This window comes from Physella acuta, unplaced genomic scaffold, assembly GCF_028476545.2.
Source record: "Physella acuta isolate Inbredline_101_S28 unplaced genomic scaffold, ASM2847654v3 ptg001423l, whole genome shotgun sequence".
NCBI classification, from domain to species: domain Eukaryota; kingdom Metazoa; phylum Mollusca; class Gastropoda; family Physidae; genus Physella; species Physella acuta.
The window spans coordinates 162,501-189,228 of NW_026732938.1; the positions used below are offsets into that span (position 1 = coordinate 162,501).

General features: G+C 33.8%; 1 protein-coding gene across 3 annotated transcripts in view; it reads left to right on the forward strand.

The window, feature by feature from the left end:
• Window positions 1-25,078, forward strand: part of LOC131927604 (uncharacterized) — a 96,893-nt gene extending 71,815 nt beyond the window's left edge. For all 3 annotated transcript variants that reach the window (XM_059283315.1, XM_059283314.1, XM_059283313.1), the window contains exons 4-7: window positions 18,234-18,349; window positions 22,937-23,060; window positions 24,318-24,397; window positions 24,776-25,078. In XM_059283315.1, the coding sequence (XP_059139298.1) occupies window positions 18,234-18,349; window positions 22,937-23,060; window positions 24,318-24,397; window positions 24,776-24,848 (393 nt within the window). In that variant the 3' untranslated portion in view covers window positions 24,849-25,078. The remainder of the gene's footprint in view (window positions 1-18,233; window positions 18,350-22,936; window positions 23,061-24,317; window positions 24,398-24,775) is intronic.
• The last annotated feature ends 1,650 nt before the right edge of the window (window positions 25,079-26,728 follow it).

Below are 26,728 nucleotides of genomic sequence, written 5' to 3' on the forward strand. Positions count from 1 at the left end.
ATATGTGTATATGTGTATATGTGTATATGTGTATATGTGCATATGTGCATATGTGTATATGTGTATATGTGTATATGTGTATATGTGTATATGTGTATATGTGTATATGTGTGTATATGTGTATATGTGTATATGTGTATATGTGTATATGTGTATATGTGTATATGTGTATATGTGTATATGTGTATATGTGTATATGTGTATATGTGTATATGTGTATATGTGTATATGTGTATATGTGTATATGTGTATATGTGTATATGTGTATATGTGTATATGTGTATATGTGTATATGTGTATATGTGTATATGTGTATATGTGTATATGTGCATATGTGCATATGTGCATATGTGCATATGTGTATATGTGTATATGTGTATATGTGTATATGTGTATATGTGTATATGTGTATATGTGTATATGTGTATATGTGTATATGTGTATATGTGTATGTGTGTATGTGTGTATATGTGTATGTGTGTATATGTGTATATGTGTATATGTGTATATGTGTATATGTGTATATGTGTATATGTGTATATGTTTATATGTTTGTATGTGTGTATGTTTGTATGTGTGTATGTGTGTATATGTGTGTTATGTATATATGTATTTATGTATATGTGTGTATATGTGTATGTATGTGTATATGTGTATATGTATATATGTATATGTGTATATATATGCATGTGTATATGTATATATGTATATTTGTGTTTATATATATGTATATATGTGTATATGTGTGTATGTGTATATGTGTATATGTGTATATGTGTATATGTGTATATGTGTATATGTGTATATGTGTATATGTGTATATGTGTATATGTGTATATGTGTACATGTGTATATGTTTATATGTTTATATGTGTATATGAGTGTATATGTGTGTATATTTTTGGTTATGTGTATATGTATATATGTATATATATATATTTATATATATATATATATATATATATATATATATATATATATATATATATATATATATATATGTATATGTGTATGTGTATATATGTGTATATGTGTGTATGTGTATGTGTACATATGTATATGAGTATATATGTATATATGTATATATGAATATATGTACATATGTACATATGTACATATGTATATATGTATATATGTATATATGTATGTATGTATATGTCTGTATATGTTTGTACGTGTATATGTGTGTATGTGTATGTGTACATATGTGTATGCGTATATAGGTATATATGTATACATGTACATATGTATATATGTATATATGTATATATGTATATATGTATATATGTATATATGTATATATGTATATATGTATATATGTATATATGTATATATGTATATATGTATATATGTATATATGTATATATGTATATATGTATATATGTATATATGTATATATGTATATATGTATATATGTATATATGTATATATGTATATATGTATATATGTATATATGTATATGTGTACATATGTATATATGTGTATATATGCGTATGTGTATGTGTACATATGTATATGTGTATATATGTTTATATGTTTATATATACATATGTATAAATTTACATATGTATATATGTGTATATGTATGTGTATTTATGCATATATGTATAGATGTGTGTGAGGGTGTCTGAATCTCAAAGAATGCACAACCAACACGATTGAGGCTAGGTATCACAGTATCCTTTATTTCTCTTCAAACGCGCCCCTAGTCGCACATCAACCTGTTTGCTTTTCCCTCAACCTTCAACTGTCCTCCGCATTCATCCCTACACACCAACTTTCTCTCGCTCACAACACGGCCACTGTCACCCGACCAGTCGCTTGCCTTGTACCCTCGTTCACTCCGTACAACAACATACACGTCAACACACCCGGCCTCGCGTCTCACTACATGATACATACACACACGCAGTGATCCTTTCCACGTATTCACCTTTCATACACATTACATGGCCACATAGGCCTACCCTCCATCTGTCCCTAGCTGATGCAATCAGCGGAATTAACAAAAAAAGAAAACCAATAACTCAACACAATATGTATATATATATATATATATATATATATATATATATATATATATATATATATATATATATATATATATATATATATATATATATATATATATATAACTACGATGTTAGCAGTCGCAATGGGACAGTTGAGTTATCTCTCCAATGACTTTCCGTAAGTCTGTAGTACACCGAATAGACGCACCATATCAAACTTGTACTCTGTAAAATACACCTAGTACGAAGACATGGAAATCATGTACATATTACATTCCCAAGAATAGCTACATAGTAACCCTGTATAGAACATTTGAAATATGTTTAATTAAACATCACACACAAACGACAACCGATCGTTGACTCGGCACCACCCGTAGCATACTTTTGTTGGGTACAATCCACCTTCAGTCTCTGCAAGAACATCATCATTTACATTTCTCGTATATAACAATTAACAATAAACACAGTAAACATACATACGAAAGAAACTTAACAAAAGTATACCGGTACTTGTTTTTAACTTTGGATCCGGCGTCGATTTTTCTCTCCTTCGGTACAACTTGTCGAAAGACGCCATGCTACATAATGTATATTGTAGAACAAATGTCTTACACGTGTGTTGTCTCACCGCCGTCTTGTTGTGTGCTCCGTCCCAGACTGTGACCAGATCAAATATCACCTTACCGCTGCATTAGAATGATAGTTTTGTGGTATGGTCTCTCTCCCGATATCATTCCCGATGATTACGTCGAATGATCCCCGTTCGAATACTAAGGCTGGGACTTGTCCCGTCACATACGGTGATTTAATGTTTATCAGTGCTATCGGTAGGCGTATGACCGTGCCACCAAACACCTCTACCATTTTCCATTCACCCGTGTATTTGTGCTGTTTGACGTAGCTACTTTTTACAGCAATAGTAGAGCAACCCGTGTCTCTAACCGCCTCTACCGTATAAGCTCCCACATTCACCATTAGCGTTGACATTTTCGGTGCGATCTGTAGTAACGGTGCTTGTTCTACTCCCTCATTATCTGGGCTACTGTTGTGGTTGTTGTAATCATTGTTATGATTTCCGTCCTGCCTCGGTCTATGTTGTTGGCTGTAATAACTGTGTGGCGCATGAGTGTTTGTGTCTCTGGGGTTTTCTTGACCCGCAGCCTGGTTATTGACCCCAACGTTTGAGTTTCTATGCGGACAGTTCTTAATCATGTGACCCGGTTGTTGGCAGTTGAAACACCTCCCAACGTATTTTGTGCAGTTGGTTTGTGTTCCCCCCGAACGAAATGAAATTTATATGATTTTTATAGAAAATATATACTTTTAACAGTGTCCGCCCCCCCCCCCCCCCCGAAAAAAATCTACCGCCCCCCAAAAATTTCAAGTGCCCCCCCCGGAGAAAAAAGCCTGGAAGAAACACTGCATGTATGATAATAGTAAAACAGTGTCAAATAATGCCTTTACAATGTTTGTTTGTAGGCTGTGTAAATAAAACAATACACAAACAAGCAACAATAGGAACCTGAATGACAAAATGATAAATGATGTGAAACAAGGTGGGGACATGGGGGTTGTGGGGGGGGGGGGGGTGGGAGTCAAATTAATGTTGTTAGAAATGTATTTGGATAATACATCATCTTAAGTATTTAACATAGTATTACAACACAGGGGTGGGGTCATGGGGACAAAGGGGATGCAGTAATGGGGGCAGTATAATATGATAATGAGGTTTAGGGGCGGGGAGGGTGTGATGAAAGGGGATGTGTCGGTTAGGATTAGGCGGGCCAGGTGGCCAATGCAGTTTAATATGTTCTTTACGTTGTGGTGTTGCTAATTATGGTATATGTCGAGTCGTCTACGATAAATCAAGTCTAGTACGTGTGCCGTGAACTATACCTTGTCGTGTTTTGCTTTTATTCTACTTTTCCAAATAGTCTTTCTATAGATAGCTACAGTCCTTGCTTTTTGCTGTAGGTCCGTCCTGTCTCTTTGTTAAGGGATTTTGTTTAGGGTTATAACTACATCGATGTTGAAGGTCCCGTTTTTTGTTATTTTGGTTTCTAGCGTCTTTTTCGTGTTTTGTATGGTGGGGCATTCTAAATAGATGTGCGTTTCGGTTTCGGGTGTGTTTTGTCTGCATAGTGGGCTATTGGGTTTCTGTTGTTTTGCTAGGGATGTTGAATTGTAAACGAGTCTGGATGTTATTTCCCTGGCTTTGGGTGTGTTGGTTTTGAGGTGTAGGTTCCTAAAAGTGTCTATTGTGTCTGTTAGAGCGTATTTCCTACACCATTGAATTCTGTTGTATAATGGGGTTGAGAATTTTTGCACTAACTTTTTGTAAATGTTTTGTGATTTTTCGTGTACAAGTTTTTCATTGTTATCAAATATTTTTAAGCATTCTGTGTAAAAGGGACTGTCTTTTCCTCCTATGTAATGTGGAATTGTATTATTGATTTTTGTAAGTTTGTTGAGCAAAGTTCGGTTGACAAATTATTCTGCTAATGTGTGTTAGTCTGAATGTATTGATTTTGGTCTGTATGTCGTGAAGGTTATTCCTCCATGAAGTTTGTTTTGTACTAACGTGTTGTGGCTAATGTTTGTAATTGTGGTCTAAAATATGTACTCTCTAATGATTTTATTCAGATGTTTAATTGTTGGTTTTGGGATTGTTTTAGCCGTGGCTTTATAGGTAATTTTTGGGATTACGTAACTATTAATTATAGATGACCTAGCAAAAATTGTTGTTGAGCTAAATTTATAAAGTGCTATGTGTTTTGGATTTTGCATGAGACTTGTTTCCATTCATCATCGTTATTGGTGTGTGGGTTGCTGTAGTTGGTTATGCCGTAAAGTTTTAATGTGTTGGTACCTATCATGTTAAGTGGGTAATTTGGTTTGTTGATCCAACGTCCAAGTCCCATGATTTTGGTTTTCATCAGGTTAATTTTTGACCCGCTACTTAGCCCAAAGTCAAGGAAAGTGTCTATTATTAGAATGATAGATTTCTCGGTTTGGAGGGAGGTGCGCGGACCTTTGACCACAGGTGTTTTGACCATAGGGGGTTTGACCATAAGGGGTTTGACCATAGGGGGTTTGACCACCTGTGTTTTTCTCGTGTGTGTAGTGGATGATGTCTCTAATTAAGTGATTGTGATTTTGTATGTTCCTACCTGTGATGTTGCATTGTTGATCTACATGTATAATTTTATGCAAGTGTGGTTCAATTTTGGAGACTTGAGCTTTGGATAGAATTTTGTAATCAGTGTTTAGGAGAGAAATAGGTCTATAGTTTTGGGTTAGTTTAGGATCGGTTTTAGGTTTGCGTATTAATGTTATGTATGATCTGTTGGAGTTTTCGTGGCATTGTTCTAGCAGAAACATTTCTCTAAAGGTAGCTAAAAGAAGGGGAGCTATGTCGGCTGAAAAGGCTTTAGAAAAATTCGCTTGTAGGCCGTCCGGTCCTGGTGATTTGTTTGAATTTAATTTGAGTATGGTTTTGGTTATGTTGACTGACTGAAAGGAGGTGTCAATATTAATTTTGTCGCTGTCTTGTAAGGGTTTAATAAACTTAAGGTATTTGTTTTGTATGTCTGTGTTTGTCTCTTCGAACGTGTATAGTTGCGTATAATAGCCTCTAAATATTGATTGAATTTTTTCCGGGTCAGTCGTCTCTTGGTTATTGATGTCTATGAAATGTGTGATTTGTTTTGCCCTCTGAAAGCTATGTTCTAAAATTAAGGTGTGGTGTGTGGGATTTTCCGAGCCTATTTGCTCAATTCTACTTCTAATTTGCGCTCCTCTATATTTGTGCTCTTGTATTTTAGATAGTTCCGTTTCTATTGAGTTTATTTGTTCTTTGTTGTTGTTGATTTCGTTAAGTATACTTAGTTGTTTTTCTAGTTTAGTTTCTATAGTGGGCCCTTACGCTATTGATGCTACATGCATACTGAATAGATACCCCCTTAATGTCTTGTTTTAAATCTTCCCAATGTTGGATTTTCTTAAATGTTGGTGATGACTGCGTGTAAAATTGTATTGTGTCTTTTATAGTGTTGATTTAGTGCTCGTCTAGTAATAGTGTATTATTGAATTTCCAGTATGTGCTGTGTTTTGGTTTGTTTTGTGTTTGTTCATTTTTTAAAGTTGTCAGAACTGCTGTATGGTCGCTAAATTGTAGTGTTCAGAATAGATGTTCTACTTTGTTGATTTTCATGTTCGATGGGGCGTAAATTCTTTCTAGACGGTATCTATTCCCAGATGCGTTACTTCCGTTGGTGGTTTGTATGGTGTGTGGATATTGCGCTCTGTATGTGTCGACTAAATTGAAATATGTTTTAATGTTGTTGATTAAGTCGGGGTGTGGATTGTCTGCGGTTAAGCGGTTTTGAATTATGTCTTTTAGTCCTACAATTAGGTATGTCAAACGGCCGTAAAAACGCCGTTTCCGCTCGCGTCGCCCAAATATAGTAGCTTTTCACTTCATAGTTTCGATAATAAATAAACCGGGAGTGATCTCCCCTAAACTTTCTCGAATATTTTTATATAAAATAACAGGGGATGGGAACTCGGGCTATAGACATGATTTTTAATCCATTTTAAATACTTAAAGTTTTAAAAATAGAATAAAATCTCGTAGACAAATTAATTGCACACCAAGTGAACGCGAAATAAAAAATCGCATAATAGTGCGCAATTTTATTAGTACTTTTAAAATTTACATTAGTTTTTTGAGAAATCGGAAGTAGCGTAAATTACTACTTTCTGTCAACGGAAATTACTCAAAATTTAACAGAAGGTAGAGAATTAGATCTTATACTTACATGTGAACTTTCATGTATCTATCTGAAATAGTACTCAAGTTATAGGCTTTTGAAAAATTCAAAGTAGAAAAAGTACCACTTCCGGTTGTCGGAAATCGCTCAAAAGTTGATACGGATCTACGATTTTGATATAATACTTATATATGAAATTTCATCAACCTAGCTGTAACGGTACTCAAGTTATCGTGTTTACACACGGACACACAGACACACAGACACACAGACACACACACAGACATACGGACAAGATTGCAAAATTATGTTTTTCCGTATCAGTGAGGTGTAAAACGTCGAGATTTGTAAAAATCTCGATTTTTTTTTTGCACGATTACAATACTTTCTCTATACTACGTATATACGAGAAAGTAAAAAGGCTCATATAGTAATAAACTTGGTACCATTAAAAAGTAGATTGTAAGTCCTCTAATTATGTGTAATTTTTATAGTTGTTGATATTAAACAATATATCTCATTTACCGATTGAATACTATCACCGAGATGATTTTTCAACGGCAGTCGAGTAACTGATTTTGACCTCTCTCTCATTCAACTCGCGGGCCTTTTTTGACCGTTCAATGTATTTCTTTATAAATACATGTAAAATGTTTCAGAATTGAATAGCCTTTAGTGGGATACAAAACAAAAAAATGCATAATAGACTAAATATTTTAAATGTTAAAAAAACTAAGAAATTTGAAAATTACCATGTGATTCTATCATCGTATAACTTTTTATAATCATATTCAGAAAGATGGTCCTTTTTTCTGTTATAACACATATTTTGTTGATCATTTCTGAGCATGTTCAAAAAAGGCCGAGATCGACAAAACACACTATAGCGATCACTAAAGTAGCTCTAGGTCCGGTCGAAGAAAATGGCCGTTTTCTTCGTTAACAACGCACCATCAAGCTTTTCTAAATTGATGTTAGCAAGTTTTAGAGGCTTGATAGTTCAGTAAGATAAATAAAAGCATGTAGCTACTTAATAAACAAGTTTGTGAGTCTAGTTTTGATAGTTTATTTCTTCAGTATATTTTTATTATTAAAACTATAACGCCGTTCAATGATTAGACTCCCGGTTTATATATAATTACTTTCTCGTATATACGAAGTATAGAGAAAGTGTTGTAATCGTGAAAAAAAAAATTTGAGATTTTTGCAAATCTCGACGTTTTAGGGCTCCCTGAGTCGGAAAAACATATTTTTGCAATCTTGTCCGTATTCTGTGTGTATGTGTGTGTGTGTGTGTGTGTGTGAAAACAGGATAAATTTTAAATATAAGTATTATATCAAAATCGTAGATCTGTATCAACTTTTGAGCGATTTCCAATAACCGGAAGTGGTTCTTTTCCTACTTTGACTGTTTCAAAAGCCTATAACTTGAATACTATTTCACATAGATAAATGAAATTTCACATGTAAGTAAAAGATCTAATTCTCTACCTTCTATCAAATTTTGGGTAATTTCCTTTGACCGGAAATACTAATTTACGCTATTTCTGATATCTCAAAAAACTAATGTAAATTTATAAAGTACTAATAATATTGCGCACTATTATTAGTATTATGCACATTTTATTTGGCGTTCATTTGGTGTGCAATTTTTTTTTCTACGAGATTTTATTCTATTTTTAAAAGTTTAAGTAAACAAAAATCATGTCTATATTCCGAGTTGACATCCCACGTAGTGTTATATTAGAATATTCGAGAAAGTTTAGGGGATATCACTCCCGGTTTATTTATATTATTAATTTTAAATACATTTCCTTTTTATGCAAGGTCATTCTTTAGTAAGTTCTTTATGAAAAAATATTTAGTAAGAGAAGTAATTGCTTTTTAATTTGTTTAGTACAAATCGATTAAAAGGAGCTTAAGAACACCCCAATTTGACTATTTAAAAAAGGGAAATAAGTCATGGAAGTGGTTTGGACGTTTGCTTATCTTTGTTAAGTTTAATTGTAGGAGAGAGAGGACATGGCTTTCACAGTGGTTTAAAAACAAAGGGAAAAAGAAGATACAAGAGCGTGGGGTGGTGTCTATAGAATAAAGATAATCCAACCGCAGCTACGGTAATCGTTTTACAAAACAAACATCAAGTCAAAATGCAAGAAAATTAGATTTTTTAAACTATAATAAAAATTATTAGGGTCGGCCGTGGGCCACTAAATGGCGTGCCCCCCCCCCCCCCCCCCGCATTGCGGGGTCTGGCGGCACTGTAGTTCCGCCCCTGATCGGTACCCGTTTCACGTGAATATATTTTAAAATGTCGTACTTGCTTGAGAAAAATAATTTATGAAATAGTTCTTGATCAAAACGCAATGTGCTTTACTACACGCTGAACGATATTAGTGCCAAAGCAAAGAAATAACTAATTAGCTAAAAATCCGACACATTTAACATAACACAGGCACACACTGATTAAGTGACTTAAATGATTCCGTAGAAAATCTGGCTATTCAATAGTCATTATGTTGTTTTTAAGTAATTTGTATTAGTTTGACCGATACAATTGTATATATTTCGTAGCGTACGTCTTGATGAGTAGATCTATCTAGATCTAAAGCAAATTTGAATGAAGTAGTTCCTTTCCTTATAGTCTGAAATCAAAAGATTCACATATTAAAAAAAATAAAAAATTAAGTTTGACTTAGCAGTCTCGATCACGCACCACCTGCGTGGTATTAAGTACACTATCATCTCAGCTATTTAGGCACATTATAAATCACGGAGGCTGAAAAATTAACTTACGCGAATATGCCTATTCTTTCAAATTCCTTTTTTTTATCCCAAATTAGCCAGTTCATAGCTAAACAAACAAAGATTTATATAAAATAATTAAGGCCTGAAATAGTTTAAAAGATAATTATATTTTTGGAATAGATTCTAGAGTAAGTAGAGTCTAAATCTAGATCTTAGCGACTTAGCGTCTACGTCTAGTTTTTGCGTAGATTTAGATCTAGTCTAGAATCTAGATCTAGAATCTCAAGATCTAGATCTAGAATCCAAATAGAAAAAAAAAATTTTATAAGTTTAGGCCGGAAAAATGGTAGTGTACTGGTAAAAGTATATTTTCTATATAAATTCTATTTTGTTCTGGGGGCAGATGCCCCCCCCCCCCCTCTCAGTGACGCCTGGAAGAAACTCTGCCTTCAGTGAATTTGCAAAAGACCATCCGGTCCAGTCCCAGAAGTCATCCAGCCATCTTCTCTTTTGTTACCCTCGCTATCCATCCCCCCCCCCTCCATAGGTGTACATTAGGACATCATAAATCTCATTTATAGGGCCCGGATTCATCTCTAGGAGCCCGTATTGAGTGTTCATGGCTCTCATCCATGTATGATCTCACGATCTAGCACCAATCTAGCACCTGCAATCCCTTTACAAAGCCTCGTAAAAGTTAACAAAGTAAAACTGGTATGGGGAACCTTTGGAGGTGAATATTATTGGGGCATGACAATAGTACACAGCTAATTGACATTTGTGTTATATGTAGTTTGAGCTCTCTTGTATAAAGACTCTTTCCATCTTTTGTTAACCAACCCCCATGACTGAATTTTTTCACCTAAATCGTGACCATTGTTATTATTCTGGTTGGTTATTATTTTAATATTACATACTGGTCAATTTACAGCAATACTAAATTAGTTTATATTCAATGGAATTAAATACTTTAGTTAGTGTAATTCTGAAAACTTAAAAGTAAAATGTAAGTTTTTAAAAAAAAAATATTTTCAATTTTTTATACAATATTATATAAGTAAATATAGGTCAAGGTCATAATTAAATATCTATAAATACTACTTAACACACCAAAGTCAACAGTTAACAAAGTCATTAGTCAACAATTGTTTCGCCATGAATAACCATTTAACGTAAATATTTGCATCTGTGTTTCTCACTAGTGTCCAATTAATGTGACGTTTGTGTAACAATCTACATGGGGCCATTCGTTGCTAACGTCCCACTTATGGGACGCTTGTTGTACACGTGATATAACGAAGTAGTTAGAAAAAATTGTTACTTTTTTAGAAGATATGCATTTTTCTGTGCGCATGTTTTCTTTTTTCCGCCATTTTGACAACCCCTGCAAAGCCGGCGCTATAACTTTTTTCTATATTAAAATTTTTCACAAAACACACACAAATTCAATAGTATAACCATTTTCAAATACAATGAAACATAATTTGTGTTTTAACTAGTTTTTAACCAATTTTAGCAATTTTTTACAACCGTCCCATAAGTGGGATGTTAGCAGAATATGGGAAATGTACAATGTGTTTTTTACTTCCCTTTTCAATTTTTTCAAAAAGTGAGAAAAACCAATTTCAATGCAATTAATTTAAATGATGTACTTATTTTTGAGGTTTGAAAAAAATTGAGTCTGTACTCTCTGTATGTGTGATAGATTATGAATACAACGGAGACAGAAGCCATCAGCATGAAGCCATCTTTATTATTTGTTAACCGGAAAAGGAAGAACAACATATAAGGGACATCACTCATAATAACAACATTATAAATATAACTAATACAAGAAGAGTGAGTTCCCTTGACCTCACAATTATCTCAATATATTACATCCCTTTACCCTTAGAACACAACAACACATCTCTCCATAGAACAATTGATAGTATCCTAAAATCACCAATTATATTGTAACATGAAAATTATGGTAGATTACATCCTTACAAACAATGCACAATATGTTACAACATAATTAAAATATAAAACAATGATGTCAAAGTCCTTTTGACCTTTAAAATCATAGGTCTAACTTATTTGGGACTTTGATTGTCCTGCTTGACCTTCTCAGTGGCTTTTGATTTGGTGCCTCAAGATTCTGACCATCTGGATTCTCTATCTCAGGAGGTCTAGGATTTAAATCATTAACTCCAGAATTTACATTTTCTGACTCTAGACAACTTGGTTCACTCATATCAACAGAACTTGGTTGTGGAACAAACTGAGTTGGTGTGAACAGATCAGATTTGGTGGGATTGACAGATTCACACTTATTATCTGCACAAGTTATTTTTAACTGGTCTGCATGTCTACGGACAATAAGTCCATCACTTGTTTTTACTTTATAAGACACAGGTCCTGTACATTGAACAATTTGACCTGGTATCCATTTTTCCCTTCTCCCATAATTTCTTAGATACACATTCTCATTATACCCAAATTCTCTTCAGTGGATGTTTTGTCATGATTTAATGGGACTATTTTTGAATTGGCATCTGAAAGTATTATGCTATTATTCAGATCCTTAACTGACATAGATTTCTTTGATTGATCAATTTTCTCATGTAATCTGATAGTGCTTGTTGGTAACCAAAAATACTGTTTAAAAGTACTATCCTGGACCATATCAATTTGCAACTGTGATCCAGTATTTGAAGTGGGTGTATTAAATGGCAAAATTCTTTTTTTTTTCTTTTGATGTTACCCTTTTAGTTTCTGTAAGTGCTAATGATGTTAGCAAAGTTGTTTGATGATCACATTCTTTCTTACTAATGTATTCTCTTTAAAAGCATTTGAAATTGCCATATCACCATAATCATTTATTAAGTTATAAATACTTTGTTTAGACAACTCTGACTAATAATGGACTGCATCTTCTCCATCTTTTAGACTTAATTCCATTTTTCTTATTTTATATGGCCTTAAGTCATCATTCACAGACTCTTCAGGCCAACCATTCTTACAGTACTCATATACTTTTATTAAGCACTCATCTTTTTGTGTTTCTCTTTTAATATCATTCACATTTATATTGGAGTTATCCATGATAGTGAAGAGAACAAATACATCTTCTGGTATATAGCTAAGGCTTTGGTTTTTTAAAGGTAATCTACTAAGACTATCTGCACTATTCTCAGATCCAGGTTTGTATCTCAATTCATAATTGTATGCAGTTAGTGTGATAGCCCATCTTTGAATTCTTGGTGAGGCATGCTCAGGTAGGGTTTTGTTTTCTCCAAATAAACCTAGCAATGGTTTATGATCTGTAAAGATGGTGAACTTCCTACCAAACAGAAACTTATGAAATTTCTTAACACCAAAAATGATGCCTAAGCCTTCCCTATCTAACTGAGAATAATTTTTCTCAGCCTGGTTCAAAGATCTACTGGCAAAAGCAATGGGTCTGTCACCCTTTTTATCTATGTGGGATAAGACTGCTCCTACACCTTCTGGTGAAGCATCACATGTTAATATAAGTCTTTTCCCTGGGTCATAGTGAGTTAGTAAGGTGTCAGAAGACAAAGCTTCTTTTGCTGTATTAAAAGCAGCTTCTTGTTGTTTACCCTAGTGCCAAGTTGCATTTTTCTGTAGCAGCTTGTACAGTGGTGATAGTTTACCAGACAGATTTCCTATGAACTTTGCATAGTAATTTATCAAGCCCAAAAAAGCTCTCAGTTGTTGGGTATTTTCAGGTTTGGGTGCTTCTTTAATGGCTTTTGTTTTCTCAGGTTGAGGTCTGATACCTTGCTTGCTTAAAATATAACCAAGAAAACTAATTTCTGTCAGCATGAATTGACATTTATCTTTGTTTATCTTTAAACCTTTTTCACCAACTATTTTCAAAACTTTATCTAGTGTTTTAAGATGTTCAGTGTCATTCTTACCAGTTATGTACACATTGTCAAAGTAAACACAAACATTTGGAATATCCTTAAAAATACTGTCCATGACAGCTTGGAAAATTCCAGGGCTGGATGATATACCAAAACATAGTCTTTCATATTGGTAGAGTCCTTTATGTGTGTTTATTGTCGTATAGACTTTTGAATCTGGATGCAGTTCTAGTTGAGTGTAAGCATGACTAAAGTCTAATTCAGTGAATTTGTCTCCTCCTGCCAAATTCAAAGAAATTTCCTCAATGTTAGGAATAGGGTACCTATTTAGCTCTATTTGCTTATTCAGTGGACTTTATAGTCTCCACAAATTTTTACAGAACCATCCTTCTTTAACACTGGCACAATGGGCGTTGCCCAATCGGAATAGTCTACCTTCTTTATGATGCCATTAGATTCCAATCTACTTAGCTCATTTTTAACTTTATCCCTCATTGCATAAGGTGGAACTCTAGCTTTGCAGTATCTTGGATTTGTGTCTTTAATGCTTATCTTTACTGTTCTATCATTTAGTAATCCAGGATTACCAAAAACACTTTCATTTTCAGATATAACTTTATCTATTGAAGTAAGACTAGATTCTCTTGCATTGTTCAATGAACATATACTCTCCCAATTTAACTTAAGATCAACTAACCAGTTCCTACCTAGTAATGGTGGTCCATTTCCTTCAACCACAAGAAGAGGAAGTTTAACACTTTGACCATTATAACTTACATGAACCATACACTCTCCTCTTACCGGAACATTGTCACCAGTGTATGTTGTTAGACACTTGTGACATGGTTGTAGAGGCACTGATCCTCCTGTGACAGCGTCAAAGTCCTTCTTTGTGATGACTGTTAGAGATGCTCCAGTGTCAAGTTGGAAGCTGATGCTCTTACCGTTGATATTAACTAGTACATTGATGGGAGCATGACTTATTGATTTCACAGAGAACAGGTTGAAATCCGGCTGCGAATCAGTTTGAGCATTTTCACAGGTAGAGTGGTTCATTGGTTGGGTTAGGTAGTCTTGGTGAGAGTTAACATAGTGCTGCCTTTGGTTGCGGTACTGTCTTGACTGGCTAGATTTAGCAACAGACGAAGACTTTGCAAAGCAGGCCTTAGCAACGTGACCTTGCTTACTGCACTTATAACAAGTTGCTAACTTGAACTTGCATCGATGAGATGCATGGGGACCTTTGCATCGATGACATTTTTGATCATTATTACTAGATTTAGATCTAGGCTTTAAACGTGCAGGCTGTTTAGCATAAGTTGAAATGCTCTGATGGGGTTGGTGTTTGTTGACTAACCTGCTGTTTACTGCATGGATCTCTGATGACGTTAGAGATCTCGCCGCCTCGGATGACTGCTGGAATGAAGTTGCAAGTTGTATTGCTTTTTCTAATGTGAGATCTGACTCGAGCAGCAACTTTCTTTGAACATCAGGACTGTTTACACCTGTCACAAACTTTTCACATAGTCTGTCAGACAGCGTATCGCCGAATTCACAGAATCTACTTAAATGACGTAAAGCAGCAACATATTCTGATATTGACTCGTTTGGTTGACGAGTCCTACCGTCAAATCCAGCTCGACATAGAAACTTTGATGGGGCAGGCACATGGTGGTCTGTTAGCAATTTGCTCAGCTCGTTAAAGCTCTTGGTAGTTAGACTAGCTGGTGCGCATAAGTCCTTTAATAGCCTAAATTGTTGAGGCCCTATGACTGTTAACAAAACAGCTCTCTTTTTGGCTTCTATCGTCACGTCGTTAGCTTCAAGGTAAAAGCTTAACCTATCTAGATAATCATGAATGATTTCATCATTCGAATCAAATTCTTTTATTTGGCCATACAGCGCCATTTTCCTAGAAATACTTAGCCAATATGCTCTAGCAAACCTCTTTTTTGAGTAAGTAGGTGCTCTTTCTAGTGGATTATTTATCCTCGTCGCCAATGTGATAGATTATGAATACAACGGAGACAGAAGCCATCAGCATGAAGCCATCTTTATTATTTGTTAACCGGAAGAGGAAGAACAACATATAAGAGACATCACTCATAATAACAACATTATAAATATAACTAATACAAGAAGAGTGAGTTCCCTTGACCTCACAATTATCTCAATATATTACAGTATGTGTGTGTTGAGTTCAAAAGTTTGTGTTTGTGACATATACTTTTATAGATATAACCTCTCAAACATGGAACTTTTTAGGATGTTGAAAAAAAAAATTAAAAACCAATTTTTTAAAACGCCATAACTTTTTTACTACTTGAGATACATGAACAAATGCAGTGCACACTATCTTAGAATCATGAGTTCTTGACATAGCAACTTTCAAAAAAGCTTTGGGACCGTTTTAAAAAATCAGTTTGACACCCCTACTACAATGTCTAATCTGTCTTCCACGAAATTGAAGTCCCCGGCCAAAATAATGTCATGTTGGTTGTATCTGTTAGTTAATAATTGTTCCGGGTTTTCATAAAATTTACTGTCTTTGGGTCTATGTGGTCCGTGTACATTGACTATGCTTAGTTTTCCCCCTTGTCGCTCGATTGTAACTATTGCTAATTTTCCTTCAGAGTCGGCGTGCTTATCTGTTATGTTGAACTTGTTTGATGTGTTAAAAATTGTTGACCCACTACCCGTGATCAGTGAACTGTAGCTGTGGTGTGCTTGAGTTAACCCTAAGTTGTGAGTGAATTTGTCTGCAGTGAATTTATTTTTGTAGTTAGTTTCTTGTAGTAAAATGAAGTCAGGTTTATGTTTGTCGATTAATTGTCTTACGTACTTGCCTTTGTATTTTGTGCTTTGTATGTTGAGGGTTATAATTGTGAGGTTACTTACACTGCTTTTAATACCTGGTCCGCCTTAGTCTGTTTTGGGATTAGTGAATTGGGTGTAAAAGTTTTCCTTTTTGTTGTGGTCCTGTCCTTTGTGGTTGGACGTGTTGGGGTTGGTCGTGTAGGGCTCTGATTTTTAAGATTTATACGTATATTTTGTATGTAAAATGCTTGTGATCGAGGATTAAAAAGAAATATAAGAAAAAATGATACTTCTATTGCCTCAAGTGTTAAATGTCAAAGGTACTCATTGTCTAAATTTATGGCTTAAAAAATTTAAACTGAAAGTATTGTAAAACAATTTTCATTTTTCAAACTTACGATAATAATTGCCAGCATGTTCATTTCACAAAATTTTAAAAAGATATCATCATTTTCAAAATTTTAATTATGTTTGAAAATTATTTATATTTAGTCCTTTAGCACTTATTACTTCCCTTGATAAATTAGGAAAACGCAAATACTTTCCTTAAAAAACATTACATCGGGTGAAAGAATTTACTTTTTTACTTTGTTTTGGTGTTGGGAAAAAATAATTACATAACTAGCGGGGATCGATCAAGTGCAATGTGGTAGGTATTTTTTAATACCGCCTTTTATTTATTCTATACACTGAACGTACTGTGTACTAATTATTTTATAAATCAATAACAGTTAATAAGCCAGGTCCTACATGTCCTATATGTTTATTTCTTTCCGTTAACGGATAAGCTTTGAGTATTATAATTATTCACTAAATTGAAACAGGCGCTCCCGCCGGCGCCCCACTAGGGTTCAATTTGGTGCCCTGGGCTTTGGTGCATAATTTTGCTTTAAACGGTACGATAGACTATGGATAATAAAGGTTACTATAATCTTTAAGTGAATCGAATACGGGCATCCTCCGGAGCCCAGACAGGTATTTTTAATACCGTATTTTAATTATTCTATACACTGAACGTACTGTTTTCTTCTTATTATTTTTAATCAAAGACAGTTGAAGTAACAAATTACATCTTTATTCGGGAACGGGAATTCCTGCAGGTTATTATTTCTGTCTTTGTTCGCGTTTTCGTTTGTGTCTGGCCTTGTTTGCGCACGAAGGAGTTCGCTTTTGTCGGTCTCACCAGAAAGCTCTTTTATAGACACCTGCACCAAACTACAAGAAGATATACGATTTTATATAATACTAGCCATACCGGTTTGTGTTGTGTTTGTATTGAGTCGTGTTGTTTTGTGTTTGTGTTGTGTTTATGTTGTGTTTGTGTTGTGTTTGTGTTGTGTTTGTATTGTGTTTGTGTTGTGAATGTGTTGTGTTTGCGTTGTGTTGTGTTTTTAGTGTGTTTGTGTTGTGATTGTGTTGTGTTTGTGTTGTGTTTGTGTTGTGTTTGTGTTGTTTTTGTGTAGTGTTTGTATTGTGTTTGTGTTGTGAATGTGTTGTGTTTGCGTTGTGTTGTGTTTTTAGTGTGTTGTGTTGTGTTTGTGTTGTGTTTGTATTGTGTTTGTGTCGTGTTTGTATTGTGTTTGTGTTGTGATTGTGTTGTGATTGTGTTGTGAATGTGTTGCGTTTATGTTGCGTTTATGTTGTGTTTGTGTTTTGTTTGTATTGTGTTTGTATTACGTTGTATTGTGTTTGTGTTGTGATTGTGTTGTGATTGTGATTGTGTTGTGATTGTGTTTGCGTTGTGTTGTGTTTTTAGTGTGTTGTGTTGTGTTTGTGTTGTGTTTGTATTGTGTTTGTATTGTGTTTGTGTTGTGTTTGTGTCGTGTTTGTATTGTGATTTTGTTGAGTTTGTGTTTAGGGGGGGGGGGGCAATTCCGGGATATATGCTGATTACTAAATACACACGTCATGGTTCTTTACAGATAGGTTTCTCACCAAGGCCAGTGCAGGGCCTTGCCGGGACGGCTAGTAAACTTATATAATATGAATTTATATATTGTGTTTAGGAACAGAAATTTTCCTTCCGCAAAACAAAAAAAGATGGCATTGTTACATTTGAAGTTGATGCAATAAAAATAGTAAACGGGACAATTTCGGAAAAATGGTACACACCTGAAAAGAAGTAAGTCTTTTTAATATATACATATATATATATATATATATATATATATATATATATATATATATATATATATATATATATATATATATATATATATATATATGAATGCTGCGTCGTATTTTTTTACTCTGCCTTTTTTATTTAAAAAAAAAACTAAAATATACTATTTTGCAATTTAAAACAAGTACATCAACAGCACTATACTTTATACTAGCTGCATCCCGTGCTCCGCCACGGTAAATCTTTTTTAAATGTACCAACTTGGGAACAGAACAAAACTAAATACAACACAAACGAACGCAAAAAAAAAACACAAACGAAAAAATAAACACAACACTCATAACATAAACACAATTTAAATGCAATCATATAGGCATATTGCTCACAGTCTAGCCCGTAGCACCAAATCGCGCCCTTTCCGGTTATTTGCATCCCCTCAAACTTTCGATTTGCACCCCTGTCCCCCGCCCTAAAACTTTCGATTTCCACCCCCCCCCCTCGCGCAAATTTTTTCAACCCACTTTGGCGCCTCTAAGGTCGGCACCCGTGGACATATGCCCCCCCCCCCCCCCCCTCGCTACGCCTCTCCTATAAAACCCCTAGCTTGTCCGCAAATCCGCAAACCGAATGATAGAATAATAATTAGTAAACAGTATAAATAATAGGCAGTATTTAAAATATTTAAAGGGATAAACAGAGTATCCTGAGTAGAGGTTATTTTTTTTTAATTCATTAGGTTGTTAAGACAAACTAGGTCTACTCCGATAGTTATTAATCAATCTAATATATAAAGCTCAGTTCTGTATGTAAAACATATGTTTGTCGTTGGTCTTCGATAGATTTAAGTGTTAGACAATTAGCGTGCGCATTTGTCTAAATTTATGAGTTAAAAAATTACTATTGAAAGTGTTGGGAAATAATTTTCATTTTTCAAATTATAGTAATAATTGTCGGCATGTTCATTAAACACAAGTTTTTAAAAAATATCATCTTTTACAAAAATTCTAATTATGTCTTTATTTAGTCCTATAGCACTTACTTCCCTTTGATAAATTAGGAAAACACAATTACTTCCCTTTATAAAACCATTGCATTAGTGGAAAAGAATTTACTTTTTATTACTTTATTTTGGTGTTGGGAAAAAAAAATAATTACATAATTAGCGGGGATTGATCAAGTGCAAATGTTGTAGGTATTTTACGGATAAGCTTGGAGTATTAAAATTGTTCATTAAATTGAAACAGGCGCGTTCGTTTAAGTGAGTGCAAAAGACTGTGAATAAGTTGGGGTACTATAGTCGTTCATTAAGCTAAAACAGGTGATTCCGCTCCGGGCGTTTATGTTCGCGTTAGTGTTTTCTTTGTGTTTAGGTGGGTTTGCGTTAGTGGTTGCGTTTTGATTTGGTTCGTTTTTGTTCTTCCTTTTTTCGTTTTTGTTTGTGTTTTTTTTTTGTTTGGGTTTGTATTTGTGTTTTTGGTTGGTTTTGCGTTTGGATTTGGTTTGTTTTCGTTTGCTTTTTCGTTGTTTTTTTTTTTGTTGGTATTGGTGTTTGTGGTTGGGTTTGTTGTTAGGTTTTTGTTTTCGTTAGCTTTTTTGTTTGTTTTTTCTTTGTGTTTGTATTAGTGTTTGTGGTTGTGGTTGGGTTTGTTGTTAGGTTTTTGTTTTCGTTTGTATTTGCAATTGTGTTAGCGTTATGTTTGCGTTTTGTTGTTTTGGTTGGTTGTGGTTTGGGTGGGCAATGCCGGGTTTATGATGACTACTAAACACACAGGTAATGGTCTTTAACAGAAAGGTTTTTCACAGAAGCCAGAGCAGGGCCTGGCCGGGACGGCTAGTAGTAATATAAAGTGTAAAGCTTTAAATAAAGAACTATGTAGTTAAATGCTAGAGGTTTTCACTTTATACTGGAGTATAATACCATTGCGGATATCTATATTATGTAAAGAATATACATAAGTGCATACTCATTTTTAACAATAAAATTAGACATTTTTATGTTTTTATGTATTTCACTAAAATTGATTTTCTTTCAATTGACATCAGCTGTACATTAATCTATGCCTACTAGATAAATGGCCCGCTTAGGGAGAGATACAACGGAAGCTAGGTTGAGAAAAAAACAACCTATCAAACTAGTGCCCGTTGTATCTCTCCCTCCACGGGCCATTTATCTCGTCCTATATTAATAGTTTTGCTGTCTGTGTATCTATATATCTGTTGGGAACACTTTTACTATCGAGAAAACACAAGAAAAGATAAAACATGCATAGTAATATGGATAACGAAACGTGACGTCACATGGAACATATTGTAGAAAATAGTCTAAAGCCGAAAAAGCACACACAATAATATGATGTCATTTATTCTCGCGTAAACAATGAATACAAAAGCAATTGCTCAAAATAAAAACACAATAGTAGTGTAGATGTAGATGTAGATGTGGATGTGGATGAAGATGGAGATGGAGATGGAGATGGAGATGGAGATGGAGATGGAGATGGAGATGGAAATGTGGATGTGGATGTGGATGTGGATTTGGGTGTCGGTGTAGGTGTAGGTGTAGGTGTATGCGTAGGTGTAGGCGTAGGTGTAGGCGTATGTGTAGGTGTAGGTGTAGGTGTAGGTGTAGGTGTAGGTGTAGGTGTAGGTGTAGGTGTAGGTGTTGGTGTTGGTGTTGGTGTAGGTGTTGGTGTAGGTGTAGGTGTACACCCGCATGGAAGCCAATATTACTACCAACTTAGCTATCTAAACTTGTGACATCATTGACGTTTTTTTTAGCTATATTCTTTGAGTCTCCTTATGAAACTTGATTTACGCGCATAGGTCCTAAATCTAGATCTAATATCTTTCAAATTAAATTTTAACTTAAATTAGCCAATTGTATAGCTAAACAAACAAAGATTTATATAAAATAATGAAGGTCAGAAATAGTTCAGAATAGAAACTCATTATTATCTAGATCGAGATAAATTTATCTAGATTCTACGTCTGGTTTGAATAAGTCTAGTTTTTGCCGTAACTCTTGCTAGATCTAGATTTCTAGATCTAGATCTAAGGATTCTAGATCTAGAAATTCTAGATCTATACCCTAGATAGATAAATTACTTGTATTCTTGAAGCTAAAAAAGCAAAGATTTATATTAAGTATTTAAGGATTAAAATAGTTTATTAAAGAAACTCAAAAATGTATTCTGATTTTAAAATGAATTGTATTTTTTAACTAATTATGATTGTTTGACCTAGATTCTAGATCTTGTTCTATAAATAACTTTCTTCTACAGCTGATTTTTTAGATGCTAGATATAGTCCAGATTTATTTTATAATTAAATGAAAAAGATTGTTTAAAATTGATATAAGCATTGGAACGTAATAAAAACAGCAAACGGACGTATCATTAAAGCTATAGCCGACAGAAAATTAGCTTTAGAACGCGTTAAGGATCTGAATTGGCAACACAATCTTCGATAGAACCGCCATTGTTGTTTTAAAAAGTAAATAAATCATGTGACGTCACTATTCACTCGGGGGTCATCCATATATAACATCACGTCACAGGTGATCTTTTTAAAAGTTCTATTAATTTTAATGACACCGATTTAAAATTTAGCCTTCATTCTCCAAAGCAAATTTTAAAATGCTTTTCTGACATATCTAGCCCTGGCCACCTATAGCATGTTTATATAACGTGAAAACCCGCCATTTTGCTCGTGGTAAATATAGCCTAAAAATTTTCTGAAGTCATGCGTCCGGTGCGGGCGCCATTGTTGTTAGCAACCGACCACGCCTCCAAGTTAGTGAGTAATCCTACTATATCTAGATCTAGAACCTAGATAGATAAATCCCATGTATTCTCGAATTAGATGTTCGTTGAAGCTAAACAAAGATTTATATAAAATAATTAAGGCCTAAAATAGATTCTAGATGTAGAATTTACGTAAATTCTAGTGCCCTAGATCTAGATCTAGATTCATAACTTGAACTTGACGCTTGTTCTTCCTTCGACAGCTGATCTGTAGATCTAGAGAAATTTATCGTAAAACTAAATGAAAAAGACCGTTGAAAATTGATGTAAGTGTTGGAACGTAATAAATACAGCAAACGGACGTATTGTTAAAATATCATAGCCGACAGAAAATTAGCTTTAGAACGCGTTAAACTTTTGAATGGGCCACAAAGTCTATGATGGAAGCCGCCATCTTATTGTGCTAAAAAATTAAACAAATAATGTGCCGTCACTATTCAGTCAAGTCAAGTCGTTTTTCTAATCTTTTAAAATTAATGTGGTTAATCTACCTATGAATAAATCAATAAATTAATTAAATTAATTAACGCCTTTAAATAAATTTGTGATTAACAGTCTGTCTGAAAACAAAAATTGTTCTCTACCTACATACTATTTTACAGCTCTCCACAAGGAGCAGATTTTCTCCAGTAGCAAATCAGACAAACAAAAAAATAAATAAATAAATAAACAAAAAAATAAACAAAAAAATAAATATTCAAACATGTAAACAAACTTGAGTTTTAGTAGTATATAGATAGATAGATAGATAGATAACAATTGTAATACTGTACATACATTTTAGCCTAACTGCTGGAGTTTTGCCAGAAAACTGGACTGCCAACATGGCTAGTGAATCTACAGAAGAATTTCTATATAGTCGTTTGGGTAACGCTAATGATCAATTCATATACAGAACAACAGAGTGGGTAAGAGGCTGAATTTTATACTTTATGCATACTTAATCGCATTATTTTTATGCAATTAAAAATAAAGCAGGAGTGATCTCTACTAAACTTTAACATATTTTCACATGTAACAGTATGGGGAATAGCACTTTCAGTGCATTTGGACTACAAGGCACTTGCTTACCTTTTGCCTGAGAATTCACATTGAAGTGAAGATTTATTAAAATATGCTTTTTGAGAAAATTACAAAAATGAGCATATTTCAATGATTTGTTAGAGATTGGAAATAAAGCTAAATATACCATTTTAAATCAGTAATTTTCCATTATATCATACATAGAAAAGAATCGTGCAGAAAAAAAAATTCTATCTAAAAGTGATTTAAAATTACTATTCTTATGATTTTTGAGTAATTTGAAATGGTATAAAGTCAAGAAAATAAACTCATGCTTATCAATGCAATTCTGTCCACATACCTGGAAAGATAATTATGATGTCGGTCTTTTAAAAAACCAGAAAGGAGGTAAAGAACCATTTCTGGTTATTGGAGAATACTAAAAACATGAAAGTAATCAAAGTATAAGCTCTTACATTTCGTCAACATAATTGAAATAGTACTCAAGTTATCGCGATCGTCCGGAAATGTAGTAAAGAATAAGTTCCGGTTACCGAAAATCGTTCAACAGTTGATAGAAGCCTGCGCATACAATTTAATAATTAAATATGATATTTTGTCCATCAAGGTTTATTCAGGTTATTGGCTTTTGAGTAACCACTTTTTTTCCGGAAATTGTCCAAAAGTTGAAAGAAAGCAAAAAACGCAATGAAGTACTAATATATGAAATATCGTCTACATAACAAAAATGATATTCAAATTATCGTGTTTATTGTAATATAGACAAACAAGACTGACATACAAGATTAATACAAAATTTCGGCTCCTGTGGTTTTAAAACATTAGGATTTTTTTTGGAAAAAAAAAACATTTTCTTTTTTTTTCTTTTTTTTTTTTGCACAATTATAATACACCGTGCATATTCGTCTAAAAGAAAAACAAAGAAAATTTACATTTTTATGACCCTGGACTTCGAATGGACATTGTGGTTTGACAAAGAGCTGGCATATTGTTGGACTATTTACTTATAGCTTTTAAAACCGGTACATGATTATTTAAAATGTGGAGGAAATGCAGATAATTTGTTTTTTTATAACACGATGTATTGTTGATTTGACTGTATGTGTGTAGTAGTAACAGTTGTGGTTTCGTTTTTACACCAGACGGTAATACTTAACTGCAGTGGATATTTTTGGACGTTTCCAGATGGAACTACGGTTGAACTGTTAAAGCTAAGCTATGTGTATGATTTCACTTTTCCTTCAATACTTAATCCAGCAAGTTATACATCATTATAGGTGTATCAATTCATTACCTGTATATTGCTTGGTTAAATTTAGAGCAGTTTATATAACTTAAAATCATTATCATTAAAATCATTATTTAGATCTTACAAGGAGTTTATTTCCAAAGGACAAATAAATGTTTTGCGATCTCTGTGTCTTTGTCAGAGGAACGAGTTTTAAAATGTATCAACTGTCAAAAAAATATATTCTCATATTTTTTTATCTGAATAAAATCCATGATGTCAGAATCATCTTACAGTACTTTAAGGTAAAAATATGTTCTAGCAGAAAAAAACTATTATCCTCTTTCATCATTAATGTCTTTCTTTTCAAAGGACTGACTGGCCAGCGAGCTTCAACCATGTTCTAAGACGGCAAAAGCCTTGTCGTTACGGATTGATGTATTGAACATCAGTCTATCATGGAAGCTGCTACAAATTACACAAGTTCATAGAAACTGAAAACATATTTTAAATTCTCAAGAGTATAATATCTTTTTTTCAAATGATCCGACGTAAGGTCGTCGGCAGAAATAAAACTAGAAAAAATTAAAATTAAAAAACACCTGGCAGTGTAAGTGAAAATAAAGAAATGTGTGTTTGTCTTGTTCTATGATAAATAAATTCTTTTAAAAATATCAGAAATAGTTGGGGTTTTTTTTAAATTTATGTTGCGTAGTTCGGCCTTCACAAAACAGTACAGCTAAAAGTAACAAATACATAAACGATCATAATAACACATTGAGTTTATAACACAGATGTGAAATTAAAAGACTTAATACTTCATCACAATATTAAAACACGTTAGATCTTAAATAAGGATGACTGTTGAATAAACAATCAAGTACCATAGAACATCATTTCTGATGGTTATAGGCCAGCGAATTCGCAGGATCTTTCTGAGGCATGAGTTTATACATGATGGTATTTTCTTCTTATTTATAGAAGTTATTCTCCATGACTCAGCTCCTTAGATTAAAACAGGTTTTACTGGTGGGGTTAGGCTGGGTATAGTAATGGTCTGGGAAATATTTCTCAGCAGATGAGACTGGGTGTGTACTCTGCTATTTAAGGACACTGCCCGGACAGTACAGGACAGTGCAGGCTTAGACTACGAAGGAAATGGACGTACCTCGTGAGATGGTGACATTCGGGCACTTGTCGCATTCGGGCAAGTGCTCATTCGGGTATTTTTTGCATTCGGGCAAATGTCCATTCGGAATATCGGCATTTGGGCAAGTCTCTCTCTCTCTCTCTCTCTCTCTCTCTCTCTATATATATATATATATATATATATATATATATATATATATATATATATATATATATATATATATATATATATAATTAAATTAATAAAGATTTAATAATTACTGTGTATGATTGACGTTCCCTAAAACGTTACTCAACGCCATTTAGGATGCGTTACCCTTTTATAGAAGATGAGTAATGTCATCAACACATCAACAATAATAATCATTTAAAAAGTTTTAAAAAACCCACGTTTTCTGATTGAACTAAAAAGTAGAAAATGAATACTATACATCACAATAATGCAAGCGATCACTCTACTATAAGCGATGAAAAACGTGGGGCGCCGAAGTAAAAGTTATATTACTATTGATTAGATAATACTATTGACTTTTATTAGGGAGTTTGTAGAGAGTCAACAGTATTAGAAACTGTAAGAAAATGATTATTATTTTCTACTTTTTACTTTCTCGTATATACGAAGTATAGAGAAAGTCTTGTAATCGTGCAAAAAAAAAAAATCGAGATTTTTGCAAATCTCGACGTTTTACATCTCACTGATACGGAAAAACATAATTTTGCAATCTTGTCCGTATGTCTGTGTGTCTGTGTGTGTGTGTGTATGTGTGTGTGTGTGTGTGTGTCCGTGTGTAAACACGATAACTTGAGTACCGTTACAGCTAGGTTGATGAAATTTCATATACAAGTATTTTATTAAAATCGTAGATCCGTATCAACTTTTGAGCGATTTCGGATAACAGGAAGTGGTACTTTTTCTACTTTGAATTTTTCAAAAGCCTATAACTTGAGTACTATTTCAGATAGATAAATGAAATTTGATATGTAAGTAAAAGATCTAATTCTCTACCTTCTGTCAAATTTTGAGAATTTTTCGTTGACCGGAAGTACTTATTTACGCTACTTCCGATTTCTCAAAAAACTAATGTAAATTTTAAAAGTACTAATAATATTGCGCACTATTATGCGCTTTTTTATTCGCGTTCACTTGGTGTGCAATTAATTTGTCTACGAGATTTT